The sequence below is a fragment of the Lygodium microphyllum genome, chromosome 26, assembly GCF_053477565.2.
Source record: "Lygodium microphyllum isolate KBCC chromosome 26, Lygodium_microphyllum_v1.1.10, whole genome shotgun sequence".
NCBI lineage: Eukaryota > Viridiplantae > Streptophyta > Polypodiopsida > Schizaeales > Lygodiaceae > Lygodium > Lygodium microphyllum.
In genome coordinates, this window is record NC_141160.1 from 100,947,054 (window position 1) to 100,968,176 (window position 21,123).

Here is a 21,123-nt window from a genome sequence, read left to right on the forward strand (position 1 = left end):
TCCTTCTCTCTCATGTCTCATTTACAAGTGGTATCAGAGCCTAGTACTTTGGTCCTTTTCTCTCTCCTCATTGTCAAAACTAGTCTCCTTTTAGTTAGAAACCCTAGTTACTCAGACACACAGGTACACAAGGAGTACTGTAGGCAGAGATGGTAGCCTTTCTTGGAGTCTTAAATGGAGCTTGGACCAAAAATGGAGGCAGACAGACAAAGATGGCAGCTCGTCTTGCAACCTCAAGCCAATTTTGAAGTGAGCACGATGTGGAGCCCTTGTTGAGAAAAAGTTAGCTACTGCACCCTGGTCTCGCCTTGCTTGGCAATCAAAGTCTAGAAACTTCAATATCATCCTCATCCTTCTCTGTCGCCTCTTGACTCCGCCTGATGAGTCCTCCTGTTCCTTCCTCAGGTGGAGACTCATCGCCATTTCTTTGTGTTTCGGAAGGACAAGCTTATGATGTCAAGTGCAGAGCCACCGTCTTGACTTGGCTGCCTGCAACGCTTAGATTCGTAAAGGATTGGAGTAGAGAGGGAAAGATAGACACACAGCAGGCACAACCCCTCTTGTCATGATACCAATCAAGAACCCAGCAAAGGTTGTAGTGATCAAGAAATGCCCCTTCTTCACCCCTTCCATGGTCTTTGCTGCCACATCGGCTGCCAACTCGGCCTTCGTTCTGTCATAGAGAGTAAACTTCTTTGCTAACTCAAGTGTAAACTGATCAAGCTCATCAGCTGCATCAAGCATTGGAGTCTCAGTAAATCCAGGGCACACAAGATGCACACGGATATTGTATGGCATGAGTTCAAACCTCAACATTTCAGCAAGCCCTTTCAGTGCAAATTTAATGGGGCCATACAAGTTGGTTCCACAGAGAAAGAACAGGCCTGAAAGGGAGCTCATGAGGACGATGGATACTGGAGCCTGCAAACTTCTGGTCTTCAAGTATGGAAGAGCAGCATTAACTGAGTAGATATATCCTAAGAAGTCTGAGTGTGTGTACCGAAGGAACTGCCTATAAGATGATCTTTCGTAACATCGAGTTCTCCTGTTGTAGAGTGGAGACTTACTCCTCCAGCTCCGCATTTCTCTGCTCGAGCTCTTTGGTTCTTGCTTCTAAGTCAATCAGCAGGCAAGGCATTCCTTTTACGTCCGCTATGATGATGCTTTGTTGATCCAGTTCTCCAGAAGTGGAGGCCCTGCCGACCATTTCAGACATCTAAGTTGCTATCATCCCCATCCTTACTAAGCTCCAAAGACCTGGCAGTTTCGGCAAGAGAGGGCTTTTCTTCACTCATGAGAGGGGAGGACACGCCAGGGCCTGCCACTTGCATTTCATTCTTTGTAGGGAACGGACACACAACATGATGCCTCTACTTGGCTCAGTTTGTTCTGCAGTGCAGAAAGCTCTTTCTGGACCTTGATGAATCAACCTTGACCATGCTGTTCTTCGGCGCTCTTCTACAGCATCTACACCACTGTTTGCTATCGGGCTCTCTTCCTGCACCTTGACTGTGGTATCTTTTTCTGCACCAGATATAGTAGGCTCTTTTAGACTTTGTGCCTTTTCTTCTTTTGGAGGAAGATTGTCCAGGATCATTGGTACTCAACTAGCTCTCTTTTTGCTAGGATTAATACAAGATCCAAGAAACATGAAGCTATCTTTTATTTCAACATCTGTAATGATGGAGGAAGCAGCACTTCCACCTGGGAATCTGGCTTGATCTTGGCCATAACCACCAAAAGCCCCATGGCTTCCTACATCCATCTCCAGCATGGAACACTGAAGAGGTGCCTCAGTAAAAGCTTCTCATCAGGAGCTAATTGTTCATCTTGCATATCAGACAGATTGTGAAAATGATTCATCAATGGCGATTGCAGGCAACCTTCAGACACTTCTTGGCAGTCAATGAAGCCATCCTCAGAACTGATCTCAGGCTGCTATAAGGCTGGCAAGGAGCCATAGCTTAATGCTGCAAGATGGAGAAGCATATCATTGCTGAGAGGGACATCTGATGATAACTGAGACTACATTAGAAAAGCATGCTACCTTTATTTTTTCAAGCCGCTTGGCACATGCAGCCCGGTTTGCAACAAAAGATGGAGGTAAGGCATCCCATGTAGGCTGTTCATCTTGCACTGTGTGTGTCCCATTTGATTCCACTCTTGCAGGATAACCAGGGGCTTATGAGCAAGAATCAGCCATTCTACCATCACCTGCTAATTCCATGCCTTCTTCAGCTCTTGAATGAAACCCAACTGCAAAACTCTAATCATCATCCAATTTTCTTCTCTTTGATGGCAACTCATCTTTGGAACTCTGCCCTTCCTCAGCACAGACATCTTCAATCTCCATCTCCTTAACAGTGTATGTTTGGCTCATGAGAATTTTCTTGATTTGTGCACCAAACTTCAGATACAATGCTTTTGCAAGGTGTCTGAGAGCAGTGTCCTCCTTGGATGGGGAGATCCCCTTCCTTTCTGCCATCAAGGGCAGGCTGGGACGAATACAAGTATCATTTTGAGACAATTTGATTTCCCCTGCTTTCATCTTGACTAATAAATAGTTCAAAAGAAATGGCAAGTGCCTATCTACTGTCTTCATAGTGATATCCTTTCCCCAAGGAAGCCCTTGTCCAATCCCAACCAATGATGCTTTGAACTCCTTTAGGCGGTATCGACTTGTCTGAGAAGAGACATGGAGGTCACTGGAAATCTCCTCCATGCCAAAATATGGTTTGATGTAGCAACAAGATGCAACAGTATTATTAATGAGTTGCTGGCTATGGAGGCTTTGATGTGGCCCTGGGCCGAGGCCGGGATATGGAGAGTTAGCTGCTGCTGCTGATGAGAGCTGGATGTCAACGTTATTCTGGTACAAGCAAGTAGCAGAGCTGCTAGCTAGCTGGTCATCTAAATGCATCAATGGAGCCAGCAAGGAAGCTGAGAGCAGCAGCAAGGAGGCATAGTTAGGCACAGTCTGTGTTGTAGCAGCAAGTGGAAAATTAGCACCTGAGGCTGCCTTTCCACGGCTAGAGGCCTCTTGCAAGTGTATGTGGGTTGGGTAAAGAACCGTCACAAAAGAACATCAGGATGTAGACTGTTCACAGCTGCAGTAAATGCATGTGCTTGGGGTTGTATGGTCACTACTGAAGCAGAAGAAGTAAATGCATTGATCTGTTGTTGACTTGCTATGGTTGCAGCTCATTTGTGATTGTGGTTGCAGTTGTGAATGCATTGTGATGATGGTGCAGCAACAGCAGCTGCAATAGATTATGCATTAACATTGTGCCGAGCTGAGCAACAGTAACAATTGGACTGGAAGCAGTCCCACAACTAATGATCATTTTCAGGAATCATTGTTTGGAAAATTGTCCATAGTTGACAATAGCAATGCATTTTCAGGATCTTAGCAATGGCCAAGGACCATTTGAGGACGATTAGATGCTTGGAGAGCTTAGCCAACTCTACAACACCTTGCACAAGCATGAGACATGGTTCTCTAGCAGACCCAAGCAATTGAAGGTGGAAGCCAAGCAAATGCTCATTAAATTGATAACATGGTCAATGCAGAGGCTCAAGGAGATCTCATGGAATCTTTGAGAACCTTGTGCAGCAATGGTATTAATCTTTGGCAATCTCTTCAAGGGAGAAAGGGAGTTTGGCTGCTCACATCATTACTAGGACGGCTATCTAAGCAACGAAAACAGCAAGATGAATCCATTGCGACACTACTCTCCATTCTTAATGCAGAGGTTAATGCTGACAACAAATGGGCATGGATAATTGTGAGTGCAGGTGGCCTCCCTCCTTTGGTCAATATTCTTGAAACAGGTTCTACTAAGGCCAAGGAAGATGCTGCTATTATACTTGTTAATCTTTGTACTCATAGTAAAGAGGTTTGAGATTGTGTGGAGTTCGTTGAAACTCATTTGCTAAAGAATGCTAGATTAAAAAGGCAAATGCTAGCATTAAATGCGATTTGGTGCAATCATAAGGGGCAACTTCAACCATCTTTACAAGATGCGAGTGTTTCATTAGAGCATCATGATGTGGAGACCCTTCAGTCCAAATGCGACAAGGCAGCCAATGCAGAGAATGAAAAAGATATTGCTGAAGGTAATCTTTATGAGAGTCAAATGAAAGGACTCTAGCTCAAGGAAGAAGATTGTGGGCAGATTGTTGATCAAATTGAGCAAACTACCAATCATATTGCCCCAACCACAGTAAATACAAAGGATGATGCAATGAATGTTTTAGCATATGCAGCCTTGTATGCTTTTGAGTGCATCACAGGAGAATCAAAAAGTCACTTTATGCTGATGATTGAGGATTACATCCATAAGACACCGATTGACTTAGCCATGTTTGCTTATGGTGTTGGCGATGATGACCCAATGGATGGCAGTGATGTCACTTTTCCCTTTGATCCGGGTGGGGTGTTAAAAACTCTATGTAGATCACTAAGCATCTTGGCTAATCCTCATATCTTCATGATCTTTGGATGCAAAGGATGCAAGTTAAGTGTCATGTTTCATTGCAGTCTGCTTCCTGCCAGCTCTTTGTTTTGAGCTCTTTAAAATTCTAAATTTCTTACAGATATGTATCACTTACATCAGCTGATAGTACACTAAAAGAGCTTTCTACAGAGCTATTAAACACTTGGTTTGGTTCAGCCTACCCAAACTTATGGCAATTTTTCTACAGCCGGGTTTGCAGGACAGCATGGTTATTCTATCAGGCTGCAATTCATGATTGCAAAAGAATGCATCAAGTCATCATCCTATGGTTCCACAATTGATGTATGCATCTGATAGTATGCTTGTAGCCATATACATAACCCACCATATGAAGATTTGGAGATTGTTATATCTTTGTACACCTGCATAGAGTCCCATATCCTCTCCACTACAATTTCCTTACCCATGTAATAAGCCCCTCCTTTGTTTTTGGGACAAAAACATCCAAGTAGGGATGGATTGTAATGGAGGGAAATACCTAGTGTCACACTGACCTAAGTGTAAAAGATGTGAAGGACACTGGCATGGTACCATTTGATAAATATACATCTGTCCTTTTACCTTCTTTCCTGTCCTTCCATGGCTGCCATCCATTTCTCTCTCCTCTTCTTGTCTTTCTCTCTCTACTCCTAGTCTTTCTCTCTCCTCGTCACCCTCTTTCTCTCTCCTCTACAGTCTCTTCCTTCTCTCCTCTCTCCTATCTCCTTTACAAACCTTTGTCAGCAAATCCACGACTACTAGGATAGAATCATAACCTCCCTGCACTGTAGGAATACCAACCACAAAGTCCATACTGATACATTCCCATTTCATTTGTGGAATGTCAAGTGGATGTAACTCTCCAGGAAGTTTGATCCTTTCTGCCTTGATTCTTTGGCAACTCAAACATTGAGTCACATACCTCATAACATTAGCTTTTATTCTTGGCCAGTGATAGCTTTTTCTAAGAGCGTTGATAGTCTTAGCATAGCTAGGGTGTCTAGCTATGGGACTGTCATGGGCCTCCCAAAGAATCTTCTTTTTGAGGTCCCAATTGTTAGGCACACATAGCCTATGCTGATAGTACAATAGCTCTCCTTCAAGGTCATAATATTTGTATTTGGGCTCTAATTTTGAACCATCACCTCTTGCTTTGATGGTCTCTCTTAACTCTAGATAATATATGTCATTGGGAATCTCTACAGCCACTACTTCCAAGATGGGATTGCTTGGCATGGAAATTAGGCTAGTGAAAAATCCTCTGTTGCTAGGATATTCTAAGAATAAAGCATTGAGGAATGATTTTTTGCTCAAGGCATCAACTACCACATTTTCCTTTCCAGGGTGGAACTTGTTCTCAAAATCAAATTCCTAAAGCACTTCAATCAATCTCCTATGTCTCATGTTTAAATCTAGTTGTGTGAAGATCCATTTAAAAATTTTGTGATCAGTCACAAGTGTGAATCTTCTGCCCAGCAAATAATGATGCCAAAGTTTGAAGGCATGGAGGATTGCTAAAAGCTCCAGGTCATGAGTAGCATAATTCTTCTCGTAAGGTTTCATCTTTCAAGAAGAATACGTGACTGGACAACCTTCTTGAGTAAGGACACATCCCAATGCCATGATACTTGCATCAGTGATGATCTTAAATTCAATTGAGAAGTCTGGAAACTTTAGGACAGGAGCAATGGTGAGACACTATTTTAGCTTATCAAAGCTTTCTTGCTCTCGTTTTGTCAATACAATCTTAACTTGCTTCTTGAGCAGCTCAATAAGAGGTTCCACAATCAAAGAATAATCTGATAAATTGAAGTGGAGGGGATCCGAGAGATGGAGCAAATCAGAGGTCATGAGCTCTATGTTATATTCTCCTCCATTATTATTCTTCCATTGTCAGAGTCTGCTACAACAAGTGGTATCCTCCAAAGATAGATACCCTCCAACTTAAGGGCACTTTACATATGTTTCTATTTTAGATATATACATCCATACGGTATGGCTCAGGATATGTCGTATTTATCAACTCTCCCCCTCAAGCTTAGAATGAGCTTGCACACATAAGACTCCAAGTGCACTCCTGAAGTACTCAAACTTATCTTTACCTAATGCTTTGGTAAAGATATTACTAACTTGGTCATTTGTTTTCACATAGACCAAGTCAATCTCTCCATCAATGACTTTTTCTCTAATGAAATGATAGTGCACTTCTATGTGTTTTCTCCTTGCATGGTAGACTGTTAGATATTATCAATGCCCCACCCTCATTAGGTGCTACCAATGATCCATGGTGCTCAAAGTTGTAAGGCCCCCATTATGAGGAGAAGCCAAATGTGAGCCTGGACATTAGTTGAGTCCTGACTTGTATATTAGATGAGGTCTATGTGACCAGATGGCAAAAAGGTGACTGTTGTGGGTCTAATCTTTGGGTTAGACGGAGTGGTTAAGTTGGTAGCAACTCGAGGCGCATTGCATCGAGTTGCGGTGTAAGGGAGTTAAAAGGGACCCCTATTGTGGGGTTTGGGGGCCGCAGAAGCGGCCCCTGGGGCTGGCCCCCCTGGCAGGGGTCCGGGGGCAGCGCCCCCGGCCCGATGGTAAAGGAAATATTCCCTGGAATATTCCTTGGCCAACTAGTGGAGGCTCATATGGTAGGTCGGCGGCAGTTAGCATGCCGACCTAACGACCTTCGCAGGCTATAAAAGCTAAACCCCTTCGCATCCATCTTTAACTCGTCTTTTCACCCAGTCAGAGTTGTTGTTCCAGCTAGCCTTAAGCTCTTCACCTATCTTCTGTCTGGATCGCCATCTAAGCTTCACACAGTGGAAGTGCATGGGTGGACAGAGCCATCTTTGTATCAGTTGTTTGGAGTTAAAGAATTTACTGATTCTCCTCTTATCTGTTGTGTACTCTCTATCTCTTTCTCAGATTCTGTTTGCTGCACCGTGTAATATTTTTACATGGTATCAGAGCCCAGGGGGCTCTAGAGATCGGAGAGCGTACAAGAGGCAAAGGCTTCAACAGCAAAGAGAAACTATGTCGACTCCGGGAAGTGGTTCTGGCGCATCAGGAAGAGGTGTAGGAGGTGGTGTTGCTGTATCGGCTATTCAAATACTGAGGATTCGTTCACCAACCTTCAGCGAAGGCAAGTTAGATGGTACAAACTACACCTTGTGGAAGTTCAAAATTACAACTATCCTTGATTCTTATGAGCTTCTGGAGACTGTGCTGGAAACTGACGCAGAACCACAGCCTACCCCCGACCCATCAAATCCTAGTGTGATGATTCCTCCGAATACAGATCTTCTACGAGCTTGGAAACGAAGGAATGCAGATGCATTGTGTGCCTTAGTTACAAGCTGTTTTGACAGTGTTTTGACTCTGATTCAGCATACAACCAAAGCATCAGATGCTTGGAATATACTAAGGAGTTAGTATGAAACACGAAACCAAACAAGGATTCAAAACTTGGAGAATCAACTAGCAGCAGAGAAGTTTGCTGAAGGAGAGACAGTTGAAGCATTCATCACTCGGATTAAGAATCTGCGCGACCAAATGGCTGGCGCTGGGATACAAAAGACTAGCGAAGAGCTAGCTCAGAGGTGTCTTCGGATTTGTCCACAAAAGTTTGATGGACTAGTAACTGCCCTTAATACTCAGGTGAGACCTCAAGCTTTGACTTTTGAGGAGTTTTGTGCATTATTAATGGAGGAGGAGTTGAGGCTGAAAGCCCGAGAAGGAAGCAACAATGGAGATGCTGCATTCTCTGCCAATGCAAAAGGCAAAGGTGTTTCCTCCACAAAAAATGATGGTGACAAAAAGAAGAAGGGCGGCAAGAAGAAGTTTCAAGGAGAGTGCTTCTATTGTAAGAAGAAAGGACATGCAATTGCAGATTGTCGTGTCAAGAAGGCAGATGAAAAGAATGGTACCCTTAAAAGTAAAGGGAAAGAGACAGCCAATACGGCTGAAGCAGAGTTGGAATTATTCATGGCGACCATTGAGGAAGTGTGCTCCTCAGCGCAAGAAGAATCTACCACTGACTCATGGGTGTTGGATAGTGGGGCCTCCCGTCACATGACCAACAAGAAAGGTCTATACAGTTCTATGCAGCCTCTACAAGAATCCTAGACGGTTGGAAATGATGCTAAATGCCCTACTGCGGACACATGTACTATTTCTTTTGTTGCTGCAAATGGTGAAGTAAAAAAGCTTTCAAATGTGTTGTATGTTCCCGAAATCAGGAGAAATCTCTTATCAGTTGCTGCCATAACTGATCTTGGTCATGAAGTGAGGTTCAAGAAGACAGGTGCAGAAATTATTGATAGTGCTGGCGCAATTGTTGGCAAAGGAGAAAGAATGAACAACCTGTATGAGCTAAGTGCTCTTACAGCCATCGTTGGAGTGGGCACAAGTAAGCTTTGGCATGAAAGGTTTGGACACATCGGATTTGCAGTATTGAAGGAGATGCAAAAGCAAGGTATGGTTGCTCACCTACCTACAATAACTGAATTGAAGGAACCATGTGAAGCTTGTATGATGGGCAAGCAACAGAGAAAGGCATTTCCACAAGAAAGCAAGAATAGAGCACAGGCTCCTCTAGAGTTGGTGCATGCTGACTTGTGTGGTAAGATGCCTACACAGGCCTTGGGGGGATCTTCTTATTTTATGTTGATTGTCGACGACTACAGTAGGAAGATGTGGGTGTACTTCCTTTGTGATAAGGCTCAAGCTTTTGGTAAGTTTAAAGAATGGCTAATACTTGTTGAGAATGAAACATGGAAAAGTGTGAAGAAATTTAGAATAGATGGTGGTGGTGAGTTCAACTCAAAGGAGTTTGAAGGCTTTTGCAAGAGCAAAGGGATCAAGCGTCAATTGATGACGCCTCACACACCTCAGCAGAACAGTGTTGTGGAACGCAGGAATCGCACCATTCCATGCTAAAGGGCAAGGGATTGCCTAACCATTTTTGGGCTGAAGTTGTTAATACTGCAGTCTACATTCTAAATCGGAGCTATACAAAGGCTCTCAAGGGAAAAACACCTCATGAGGCTTACACTGGTAAGAAACCATCTGTCTCACATTTCAGAATTTTTGGATGTGAATGTTATGCATATGTTCCAGATGAGAAGAGAAACAAGTTACAACCAAAAAGCAGAAAATGTATCTTCTTGGGTTATAGTGATGAGCAGAAGGCTTACAAATTATATGACCAAGAGGCAAAGAAGATCATCGCGAGCCGTGATGTGGTGTTCAAGGAGGAGTCGCATACAGTGGAGGAGGAGAAGGCAAGTTCTTCCACTTTATCATCAAGCGAAGAAGTAGTCTACTATGAACCTGTCCCGAGAGCTATCCCTATCCTTAAGGAGGAGGAAGCATCATCTTCAGATGATGAGGAAAAAGTTCACCAACCTGACATCACCCCACTGGAAAAGCCATTGCCGCGCTGGGTGAAGCAGCTCTATGACCACAATAATCCTATGCCTGCATCTTGAGGAGAAGGCAGACGGACCAAGGAGGTCTCAGAGAATAGAGGAGCAAAGGAGGGCTTCTGCTCACATAGTCAATATGGCCTTGATGGTTGAGATTATGAGAGAAGTAAAGGAGTCAACTGACTTAGAAGAAGCACTTGCAGATCCATCATGGAAGGCTGCTATGCAGGCGGAGTATGACAGCATAATGAAGAATGACACTTGGGAGCTAGTGGATCGACCAGCAAAGCGGAAGGTTATTGGCACCAAGTGGATCTGGAAGGTAAAGTACAAGGCTGATGGTACCTTAGAAAAGTACAAAGCTAGACTGGTTGCCCAAGGATTTTCACAAGTTGAAGGGTTTGATTTTCAAGAGTCATTTGCCCCAACTGCCAGAATGACCAATATTCGCACGGTACTTGCAGTGGCTGCCCACAAGAAGTGGCCAGTGTACCAAATGGATGTTAAGTCAGCGTTCTTAAATGGTGACCTCAAGGAGGAGGTATACGTGGCTCAGCCACCAGGGTTTGAGGCTCCCCATTCTGAGAACAAAGTGTGTAAACTGAAGAAGGCATTGTATGGGCTGAAACAAGCCCCCAGAGCATGGTACCAGCGGATAGATAGGTTCTTTTTAAACCTAAACTTCAAAAGATGTGTCTCAGATACTAACTTGTATGTTTACATGGATGGTAAAAAGTCTGTAGTGATTATCCTATATGTGGACGACCTTCTTATTACAGGTGACTATGAAGATATGATCAACCAAACTCGAAAGGCTTTGAGTTCTGAGTTTGAAATGACAGACTTAGGCTTGCTACACTATTGTTTGGGGATTGAAGTCTGGCAAGAGCCAGGAAAGATCTTCATCTCTCAGAAGAAGTATGCATGGGAGATCTTGAAGGCATTTGGCATGACCGAGTGCAAGGAAATAGCTACACCTATGGAGGTGAATACAAAGTTATTCGTCGAGGATACATCAGCACTAGCAGACATTGGGAGGTATAGGAGGTTGGTCGGCAGTCTGATCTACTTATGTAACACCAGACCAGATATCAGTTTTGCTGTTGGTGTTTTGAGCAGGTTCTCAAACTAACCTCATGAGAGTCATTGGAAGGCTGGGATGCGGGTGCTCAGATACTTGAAGAAAACTCTTGATTATGGTATCACATACAGTTTCGGAACCTCTCTTGTGGGGAACTGTGACTCAGATTGGGTAGGAGACATCGATTCCAGGAAGTCAGTTTCTGGTTATTGTTTCTCTTTGGGTTCAAGAATTTTCTCTTGGATTAGTAAGAAGCAACCAACAGTGGCATTGTCTTCTACCAAAGCAGAGTACAAGGCATCTTATTTTGCTGCATGTGAGGCCGTATGGTTGAGAAGGATTCTATGGCATATGGGAGTGCAGGATGAAGAACCAACTGTGCTGAGATGTTGACAATCAGAGTTGCATCGCCATTGCCAAAAATCCAGTGTTTCATGCATGCACCAAATATATAGAGATCCAGTATCACTATGTGTGTGATTTGATGGAGGATGGGATAGTGAAATTGGTCTACTGTCCAACAGAGGAGAATGGAGCAGATATCTTCACCAAAGCACTTACGAAGGATCTGCTTCAAGTTCATCTTCAGAGACTCGGCATTGGGACGAGGAGATAGTTTACCTATGGGTGGACATTGAGGGGGGGTGTTAGATATGATCAATGCCCCACCCTCATTAGGTGCTACCAATGATCCATGGTGCTCAAAGTTGTAAGGCCCCCATTATGAGGAGAAGCCAAATGTGAGCCCGGACATTGGTTGAGTCCTGACTTGTATATCAGATGAGGTCTATGTGACCGGATGGCAAAAAGGTGACTGTTGTGGGTCTAATCTTTGGGTTAGACGGAGTGGTTAAGCTGGTAGTAACTCGAGGCGCATTGCATCGAGTTGCGGTGTAAGGGAGTTAAAAGGGGCCCCTATTGTAGGGTCCGGGGGCCACGGAAGCGGCCCCTGGCTGGGGGATCCTAGGGGGGCCAGCGGCCCCCCTGGCGGGGGTCCAGGGGTAGCGCCCCCGGCCCGATGGTAAAGGGAATATTCCCTGGTATATTCCCTGGCCGACTAGTGGAGGCTCATATGGTAGGTCGGCGGCGGTCAGCAGGCCGACCTAACGACCTTCGCGGGCTATAAAAGCTAAACCCCTTCGTAGCCATCTTTAACTCATCTTTTCACCCAGTCAGAGTTGTTATTCCAGCTAGCCTTAAGCTCTTCACCTATCTAAGCTTCACACAGTGGAAGCGCATGGGTGGACAGAGCCATCTTTGTATCAATTGTTTGGAGTTAAAGAATTTACTGATTCTCCTCTTATCTGTTGTGTACTCTCTATCTCTTTCTCAGATTCTGTTCGTTGCGCCGTATAATATTTTTACATAGACTGGGTTCTTTGCCAACATAATACTGCTAACATTGTCACAATACATAATGACTCCACCATCAATCTCTATACCCATGTCATATAAGATCAATCTCTGCCATGTCTGCTTACATGCTGCCAATGTAATGCCTCTATACTCGGCTTCAATACTTGATAGAGCAACTGTAGGTTGCTTCTTACTACTCCAACTTACCATGGCTGATCCAAATGAGAATGCATAACCACTACTAGATCATCTATCCATAGAGCTACCTGCCCAATCTGCATCTGAGTATCCAAACAATGTAGGCTTGATTCCTTTTTCATAAAACAAGCCAAATCCAGCTATCTTCTTTACATACCTAAAGAACTCTTCTCACTACATCCAAATGTGATCTGCATGGTTTCTACATAAACTGACTTATCAATCCAATAGCATAACTCAAGTCTGGTCTTGTAATGGTCAAGTAGATAAGACTACCAACCATCTTTCTAAACATAGTGACATTCTCAACATAAGATCCGTCATCCATCAACTTCACATTTTGATCCAATGGTGTATCGATCGGTTTGCATCCTGTCATGCCATATTTTTCAAACATCTCCAATGCATATTGCCTTTGTATCAGCTATATACCATGAGGTGTGTCAATAACCTCAATACCCAAGAAGTATCTCAACAAACCAAGGTCCTTTATATCAAACTCTTTTTGTAACCCATGCTTGACCTCTGCAATCTCCTTCTCAAATGTACCTGTAATAATGAGGTAATCAACATAGATGACAACAACAACCATACCATCTTTTGTATGCCTCAGATAAAGTGAATAACCAGCTTTTCTTTGCTGAAATCCCATATTACATAAGAATTTGTTGATTCTATCACACCATGCTCTTGGTGCTTGCTTGAGTCCATATAAAGCCTTCTTCAACTTGCATACATAATGTGGGTATTTTGGATCTACATAGCCCTCTGGTTGATCCATGTACACTTCCTCTTCTAAGTTGCCATTCAAAAATGCATTTTTCACATCCATTTGATAAAACTTCCAACCATAGATAGAAGCCAAAGCAATTACCGATCTCACTGTCTTCATTTTAGCTACTAGACTGAATGTTTCTTCATAGTCTAAACCATAAGTTTGTGCATATCCTTTTGCAACTAGCCTTGCTTTATACCTCTCAAGAGAACCAACCGACTTATATTTGACCTTATAAACCCATTTACATCCAATGGATTTCTTGCCATGAGGTAATTTCACCAAATCCCAAGTCTTGTTTTTCCTTAGTGCATCCATCTCTTCATCCATTGCTTGTCTCCACTCTTTGCTCTCTACTGCTTCTTCAAAGCAAGTAGGCTCCACATTTGTACATAAGAAATCATGAATGCATAATACATCTTCATGAAACCCATTATAAGTCAATCTATCAACTGGATATTTTACCCTTTCTAACATTCTCAATTGAGGTGCACTACCATGTGTCTCATCTGATCTAGCATGTGGTGGAACATACTTTCCTGCACTTCTAGTGCCATGTGTTTTAACATGCGGAATGCCATACTCGTCATCTAGATTCATCTTCTGAACTTTCATCCATAGGTCTCTTTCCTTTTGCAACTTCTACACTCCTTTGTGCATTTCTCAATCTATCACTCCATGGACTGTAGCTGTCATTGGTTTCCACATTCTCTTGAGGTCTTGAAGCATCTTCCACATATTGATTTTCTGACTTGTTGTTTGTTGAAATTTTCCTTCCATAGCCATCATCATCATTGCTTTCATAGGAATCAACATCCACTGCAATTTTGGGCTTGTACCATGATTCATATTTACTGAATCTGACATCCTTGCTTATGTATACTTCCTTACTCACTGGACCATAGCATTTGTTTCCCTTTTTCTCATCAGGATATCCAAGGAAAATGCATTTTACAGCCTTTGGTTCCATCTTCTTTCTCAAATCATCCGGAACATGAACATAACAAACACATCCAAAGACTCTAAGGTATGCAACAATGGGTGTCCTGCCATACATTCTCTCATATGGTGACATATTATGAGTCAAGGCTGTAGGTGTTCTATTCATAATGTGAACTGTAGTATGCACTGCTTCTGCCCAATATGACAATGGCATGTTCAGTTGGTTCATCATTGCCCTTGCAACCTCTGCAATAATCCAATTCTTCCTTTCAGCCACACCATTTTGCTAAGGTGTATACATGCGTGTCAATTGCCTTTTGATACCATGATCTCTCAAGAAGTCACAAAACTCATATGACATGTACTCTCCACCATTATCTGACCTCAAACATTTTATGTAGCATCCAAACTGCTTTTCAGCCATAGATTTCCAAGAGCTTTTCAAATGCTTCACTTTTATGCTGCATAAAGTACACCCAAGTCATTCTGCTAAAATCATCAATGAAAGTGATATAGAATCTACATCTTCCGCTCATGGAAACATTCTGACATGAGCCCCAAATATCTGAGTGTATTATTTCCAAAGGATAGCTGCTTATTCTCCCCCTTGGAAATGACAATCTGGATTGCTTGCCAAATTGACAAACCTCACATACATGATCAAAATTCACATATCCAAAATCTGGTAGACCACGGACTATATGTCTCGATTGCATTTGCTTCAATCTTTGCAAATTGACATGACCAATCCTTCTATGCCATAATTCCACTTCCTTATCTTGCCCATGTCCTCTCTCAACATACATAGAGTTTTGAATCATTGGAGTACCTGCATCCAAAGCAAATAATCTCTCTTTCTTTCTACCATGAGCAATTACCCTGTCAATTCTTCCATTATGGAACTCCTCAATGAAACATCCAAACTTATTGAATCTCACCTGCAATCCTTGATCTGTCATTTGACCAAGTGATGCTAAGTTCTTAGTTATTGTGGGCACATAAAGTACATCACCAAGCTTGTTCTCAATCCCATCTTTAGTAACAAGTGACACACTACCAATACGAGTAATTTTATGTAAAGTATCATCACAATTGGAAAGATATTCCTCATTCTATATTTTCTCCTTGCTATCAAACCACTCAGCTCCTGAATCCAAAAACCAGTCATTCTCACGAAGAGGGTGAGTCATGCTCCCAAGCACATGCTCCATTGCAAATAGGTGACCTCTAGGCGATCCACCTCTAGGTCCATAACTTGTACCACCATAAGTGCCTGCATAGTGACCATATTGGGTCCTTCCACGACCCTTATACATGGCATTATGTTTCTGATAACAATCCCTCTCAAAGTGACCAAACTGCCCACAATAATGACAAGTGCCATCTCTCTATGAAGAAGGACTAGACCGTCCTCTGCCTCTAGGGAAAGATCTCCCTTGCTTCTATGCATGTAGTCACCACAACCAAAGTTACCTCTTCCACGAGAAAAACCATAATTACCACGACCAAGTGAAGAGCCTCTAGCTCTAGATGAGCTGCCACAACCTCTCTGGTAATAGAAAACACTGTCTCCACTTGCATTTTTGCTACTACTAGATGCATTCAATCCCAACTTGATTTCTTCTATAAGTAGCAATCCAATAAGCTCCTCAAAGTAAGGCATAGAGCCTCCTCTAACTAAAATAGAGGTATCCAAAGATTTGAAAGCTGGTCCAAGTCCATTTAGTGTCACTAATACTAGATTATCATCATCAATAGGTGCATTAATGGATGCAAGGTCTTCTGCAATTTGCTTGATTTCTGCCACATAGTCACTGATAGTGCGATTGCCTCTCCATGCACCATGTAATCTCTGCTTGAGTTGTATCTTACGAGCCTATGTACATGTTCCATACATTTTTTCTATGATTTCCCATGCCTCCTTACAAGTACTTGCCTTTTTTATATGAGGAATCAAAACTTCTGAAATACATATGGAGATCCAATGCAAAACCTTCATATTCTTCCCTGTCCAATCCTTGTAGGCTTTCTTTTGCTCTTCAGTTGGATGTTCAGGAACTTTTGGACATTCATCATCACCTGTTATGAGGTTCCATAGACCTCTACCCACCATCAAAAAATTCTCCATCCTATAAGACCAAACACTATAATTGTCTTTGATCAATTTGTCTCCCACAATCTGAGTGATCTGTGACATGCCAGACATTATGGCTGCTGCAAATTCAGAAAAAATAGTAATACAACTGTCCACAAATGATATTCAATAGTATGCCCCAATCCGGAACATCAATGGTCCAATCTGAGACCAAAAAGCATAAAAAATAGTCCAAAAAATGCATGTAAAAATAGCTTCGAGCAATATGATTGTCATACATGTGTCCAAAATCTATCATATACATCCATCCATGATGCCAACATGTCATACATTTAGTTCCCAACAAGAAACATCCGATTCGGATCCCAAACGATGTCCGTATGACCCAAAATGCATCAAAACATGGGTCTAAAATTGACCATCTTCTTGCAAAATTTCTGTAGTTTTTTTGTGCCAAGCTGGAAGTACATATCAAGCTAAAGCTATAGAAATTTTCCCAGAAGAATTATCATCGATCAGTACTAAGGTTTGGATGCAAATCAGCCCGAACATCAACTTCTGCCGTTCGTCCTCGCAACCAGTGGTATGCATTATGGCATCACCAATGACAGCAGTCCCAAAGACTCAAGAAGGACAGCATTCTGCTACACCCACAATGAATGATTTACTTGTAATTGGACTTGGGGTCTTAGGAAGGCTAGTTGCAGGATTGTGGATGAAGGAGTATCCCAGTTCTTCTGTTGTTGGTGAAACAATTACCACAGCACATTATCATGAGCTGCAGTCACTAGGAATATCCCCAGTTGTTAAAGAAGGCAACCTGTCTGGGGGCCGCTTTCCTTATGTGATATTTTTTGCACCCCCATCTAGAAGCTCAGACTATGCTTCAGAGCTCCAGCTAGCTGGAGAGCGATGGAATCAAGAGGGTGTATTTCTGTTTACCTCCAGTAGTGCTATGTAAGACTGCAGTGACAGTATTTGTGATGAGGACACACCAACTGTTCCAAAAATCGACAAAAATCCGAGGACAGATGAAAGCTGAGGAGGAGGTTCTAAGAGTAGGAGGCATAGTTGTGCGATTAACAGGGCTATATACATTGGATCGTGGACCTCATGCTTACTAAGCTAAAAAAAGGCATTGTTGATGCTCAACCAGATTAGTAAATAGCATCGCAATAGTCAACACATTAGATCCCTTGACAGTAGCTACATGATAAAGTTCCCTTCGAAGTCTGGTCCCTTTTTTTTTTTACACCAGAGGATATGGCAAGCTCAGTGGTCTCTTGTATGGTAATACCGGTGAGCCATAGCCATAGCCATAACTACAGCCACAGCCTTAACCCTGGAGTATTCTCTTCACAATCCCTTTGCTCCCGTCTTCCTCTTTCTCTACCATTTCTTCTTTCCCTTCCCCTACTTCCATTGATGATGATGCAACATCGGTGGCTAAGACCATGAGCCTCCTTCGGGGCTTCCAAGAGAGCCATCGTGCTTGGGGGAAGGTCGCAGCTGTGCTAAAGAGGAAAAAGAAGAATCGGTACCTGAAACTGCTTCTTCAAACATCATTCCTCCCTTCCGCAGTAAAAGATCAAAGACTGCAAAAAATCTGCAAGTGATGTTGCAAATCTCCTTCCTCACAGAGCTCCATCACCATATATACTACATTGTCATCTTCATACACACCTTCCAAGAGATACATGATGCCAAATTCACCCCTGTCGAGCTCTTTTCCTAGATGGTACTCCTCTGTAATGCTCTAATACCAAATGATAAATTGAAGTGGAGGGGGTTCGAGAGATGGAGCAAATCAGAGGTTAGGAGTTGTATGTTATCTTCTTCTCCATTATTCTTCTTCCATTCTCAAAGTCTGCTACAACAAGTGGTATCATCCAAAGATAGATACCCCCTAACTTAAGGACACTTTACATATGCTTCTATTTTAGATACATACATCCATAGGGTATGGCTTAGGATATGTCGTATTTATCAACATAATCCTTGATAAAAATCATGTACCACCTTGTCTGACAACCTAGAAATCCTCTGATTTCTTTGACATTTTGAGATGGTGACCAATCTCATATTGTATGGCCTTCTTGCCATTGGTTCAGCTCCTGGGATTAATTTTATTTCATGGTCTACTTTCCTTTTAGGAGGTAGTTCTATTAGCTCCTCAAGGAAGACATAAACGAATTCACCCATCAACCATGAAGGTTCTTCTTCTTCTTTGTTATTCTCCACTTTGTTTAATTTTATCATATAGACAGGGAGTCCTTTATTAATACCCTTCAAGATCCGACTGGCTTTAGCTAGCTGGATTTTTGACTTTTTGCTTGTGACTGTCCTTGTGCTTGAACTATTTCACCTAAGAGATTCTTAAATGTAACTCTCCTTCTCTACAATGAATATTTGCCTAATTGAGACTCAACCAATCCATTCCTAGTAGACAGTCATATACCCCTAAAGTCATAACCTAGAAATTTGCTTTTGTGGCTTCCCCATCTAACTCAAACTGTATGTTGTTTATGGCATAAGTTGAGATTGTTTCTCTGCCATTTTCTAGCTCTACCATAAGTTTTCTAGCACTCTCAATATTTAACTTCAGCCTCTTAGCACATTTTGGGGAAATAAAGGAATGAGTTGCACCAGAATTAATGAGGATTTTAAAAGGAATACCTTGATATTCTATCGGTATTTGGATGATAGAAAATTGCCGTCCAATGCCTTGATTATTAATGGATGCATGAATGGATCCTCTCTTGACTTCTTCCATAGTTGGATCTGCTTCTTTCAGTGTGACGACACATCTGTGGATTCCAACTCCACGGCTTGCTCCTTGCCCCATTCCATGACCAGCTCCTCGCCCTACTCCTCGCCTAGCTCCATGTCCACGTCTTCTATTATTAAAATTCTCATTTCTTTGAGGACATTGTAGAACATTGGCATTGGCATTGGCGTTGGTCCCTTTATTTGAGCATTCAGAGAGAAAATGACTTGGCTGATTAAATCTCCAGCATCGTGGCTCATTATTCCAGTTTCTATTTGTGTTGTTATCTTCGCCATGATTTGGAGGAGCATTGACTGCATTAACTTGTCCTTGATTGTAACTCCTTTGTTGTTGATATCCTACTTGTGCTCTTTTGGAGTAGGGAAATCTATTATTGAACCTATTATTTAACTTAGAGTAAGCCTTCACCAAATGTTGTGCCCTTAGTAGTGCATCTTCCAATTCTGTAGGCCTCATTGTTTCCAGTTGTTCATTAAGGGAAAAATTGAGACCTTGGCAAAAACGCGTGACTTGTTGCTTCATTGACAAGTGAGGAGCGTACTTTTGCAAGGTCACAAACCAAGAATAATACCCTTCCAAGGTCATTCCCAGTTGCTTGAGGCCAAACAACTCGTTCATCTTGAGTGTCTGATAGGTAGGGGTTAAGTAGCGATTTTGGACAGCCTCCTTAATCTAATTCCAGGTAACAGTAGGATCAAAGACTAATTTGTCTCGACGCCACTATTTCCACCACATTCTAGCTTCTCCTATAAGCCTCAAGCTTGCTATCATTGCCTGATTAGCAACACTTATGCCAGCAGCGGAGAAATAATCCTCCATCTGCTCTATCCACCAGGTTTCGTCATTAATGGTGACTTTCGCTCTGCCATTAAATTCTAGTGGCTTTACTTGTTTGAGCAAAAAAATTCTTTCTTTCTCCTCAACCACTGATTCTGTGATGGGGACAACAACCGCCATCGGTTTAGGATTAGAAGGAACCTGAAATTCGTTAATTTCTTAGCTTCGAGAAATTCACAATTTATAATCCTTAGAGATGATAAGTCTTCTTTATCTGAATCCAAGATTTTTTTCAACCATGATATAATCTTTTCCATATATATATATATATATATATATATATATATATATATATATATATATATATATATATATATATATATATATATATATATATATATAACAAGCACCATAGGCTTTACAAAAAATTTTGTTTTCATGGGCTTATCCTACGAACTACTAAAGCTCCATATATATTTTTCACCTTATTGTATTTAAGAAAATTTACAAATTTATCCATGGATTCTAGATAAAGACAAGGAGTAATAAGTAGGAGGTTCTTTGGATGTATCCAAATAGCTATTGGGAAGATTTGGCAGTTCCTCCACCTCATAATTATCTTGACAAGTATGATAGGCTACCATCACTCGATTTGGTTGGATGATGTTGACAATGGAATTGTAGATCCATTGATTTAGAGACATTGTCTCGCCATTGATGTGCACTGTCAGATTCATATTACTTCTATTAAATATATAGAGCCTGACCAGTTGGAGTCTTTCTATCAACGTAATGCCCATAAGCTATACTCAATATTGCTTGTTCTATCAACAAAAATTGGCCAATAAGTAGGTGTATGTGCCCAATTTTCCTCTAGGATCCACCGCTCAAGATCAACTTGAATTTCTAGGAAAATAAAAATATTTTCCATAATGTGGAAAATTTTCTCTCTCAGTGAAAGAGAATATCGGTTTCCATGTTGATATATTTCTTGAAATATTTCATGGAATAACCGTTCTTCATCATGCACATAATTTCCAAGATAAGTAATGTTATTTAAGAAACACTACAAGATATAGGCCTTATACCGACGGTAAAAGCGACAAAAATGCAAATAAAAATTTTTCCTCCCGTCGTTGCAAAAACCGTCGTTATTGGCAATGCCATAGAACAGTTGGTATTAGTGTCGTTA

General features: G+C 41.9%; 2 protein-coding genes across 2 annotated transcripts; both read right to left on the reverse strand.

Moving 5' to 3' along the window:
- Nucleotides 1–498: 498 nt before the first annotated feature.
- On the reverse strand, nt 499–1,597 carry LOC148013601 (3-dehydrosphinganine reductase TSC10A-like). The gene is made up of 2 exons (XM_087667908.1): nt 1,375–1,597; nt 499–986 (listed from the first exon to the last, which is right to left on the reverse strand). The coding sequence occupies exons 1-2, from the start codon at nt 1,595–1,597 to the stop codon at nt 499–501; spliced, it is 711 nt and encodes a 236-aa protein (XP_087524034.1).
- A 318-nt stretch (nt 1,598–1,915) lies between these two features.
- LOC148013602 (uncharacterized) lies at nt 1,916–2,920 on the reverse strand. The gene is made up of 2 exons (XM_087667909.1): nt 2,269–2,920; nt 1,916–2,181 (listed from the first exon to the last, which is right to left on the reverse strand). Exons 1-2 carry the CDS (start codon nt 2,918–2,920, stop codon nt 1,991–1,993), a joined length of 843 nt encoding a protein of 280 aa, XP_087524035.1. The 3' UTR covers nt 1,916–1,990.
- Nucleotides 2,921–21,123: the final 18,203 nt, after the last annotated feature.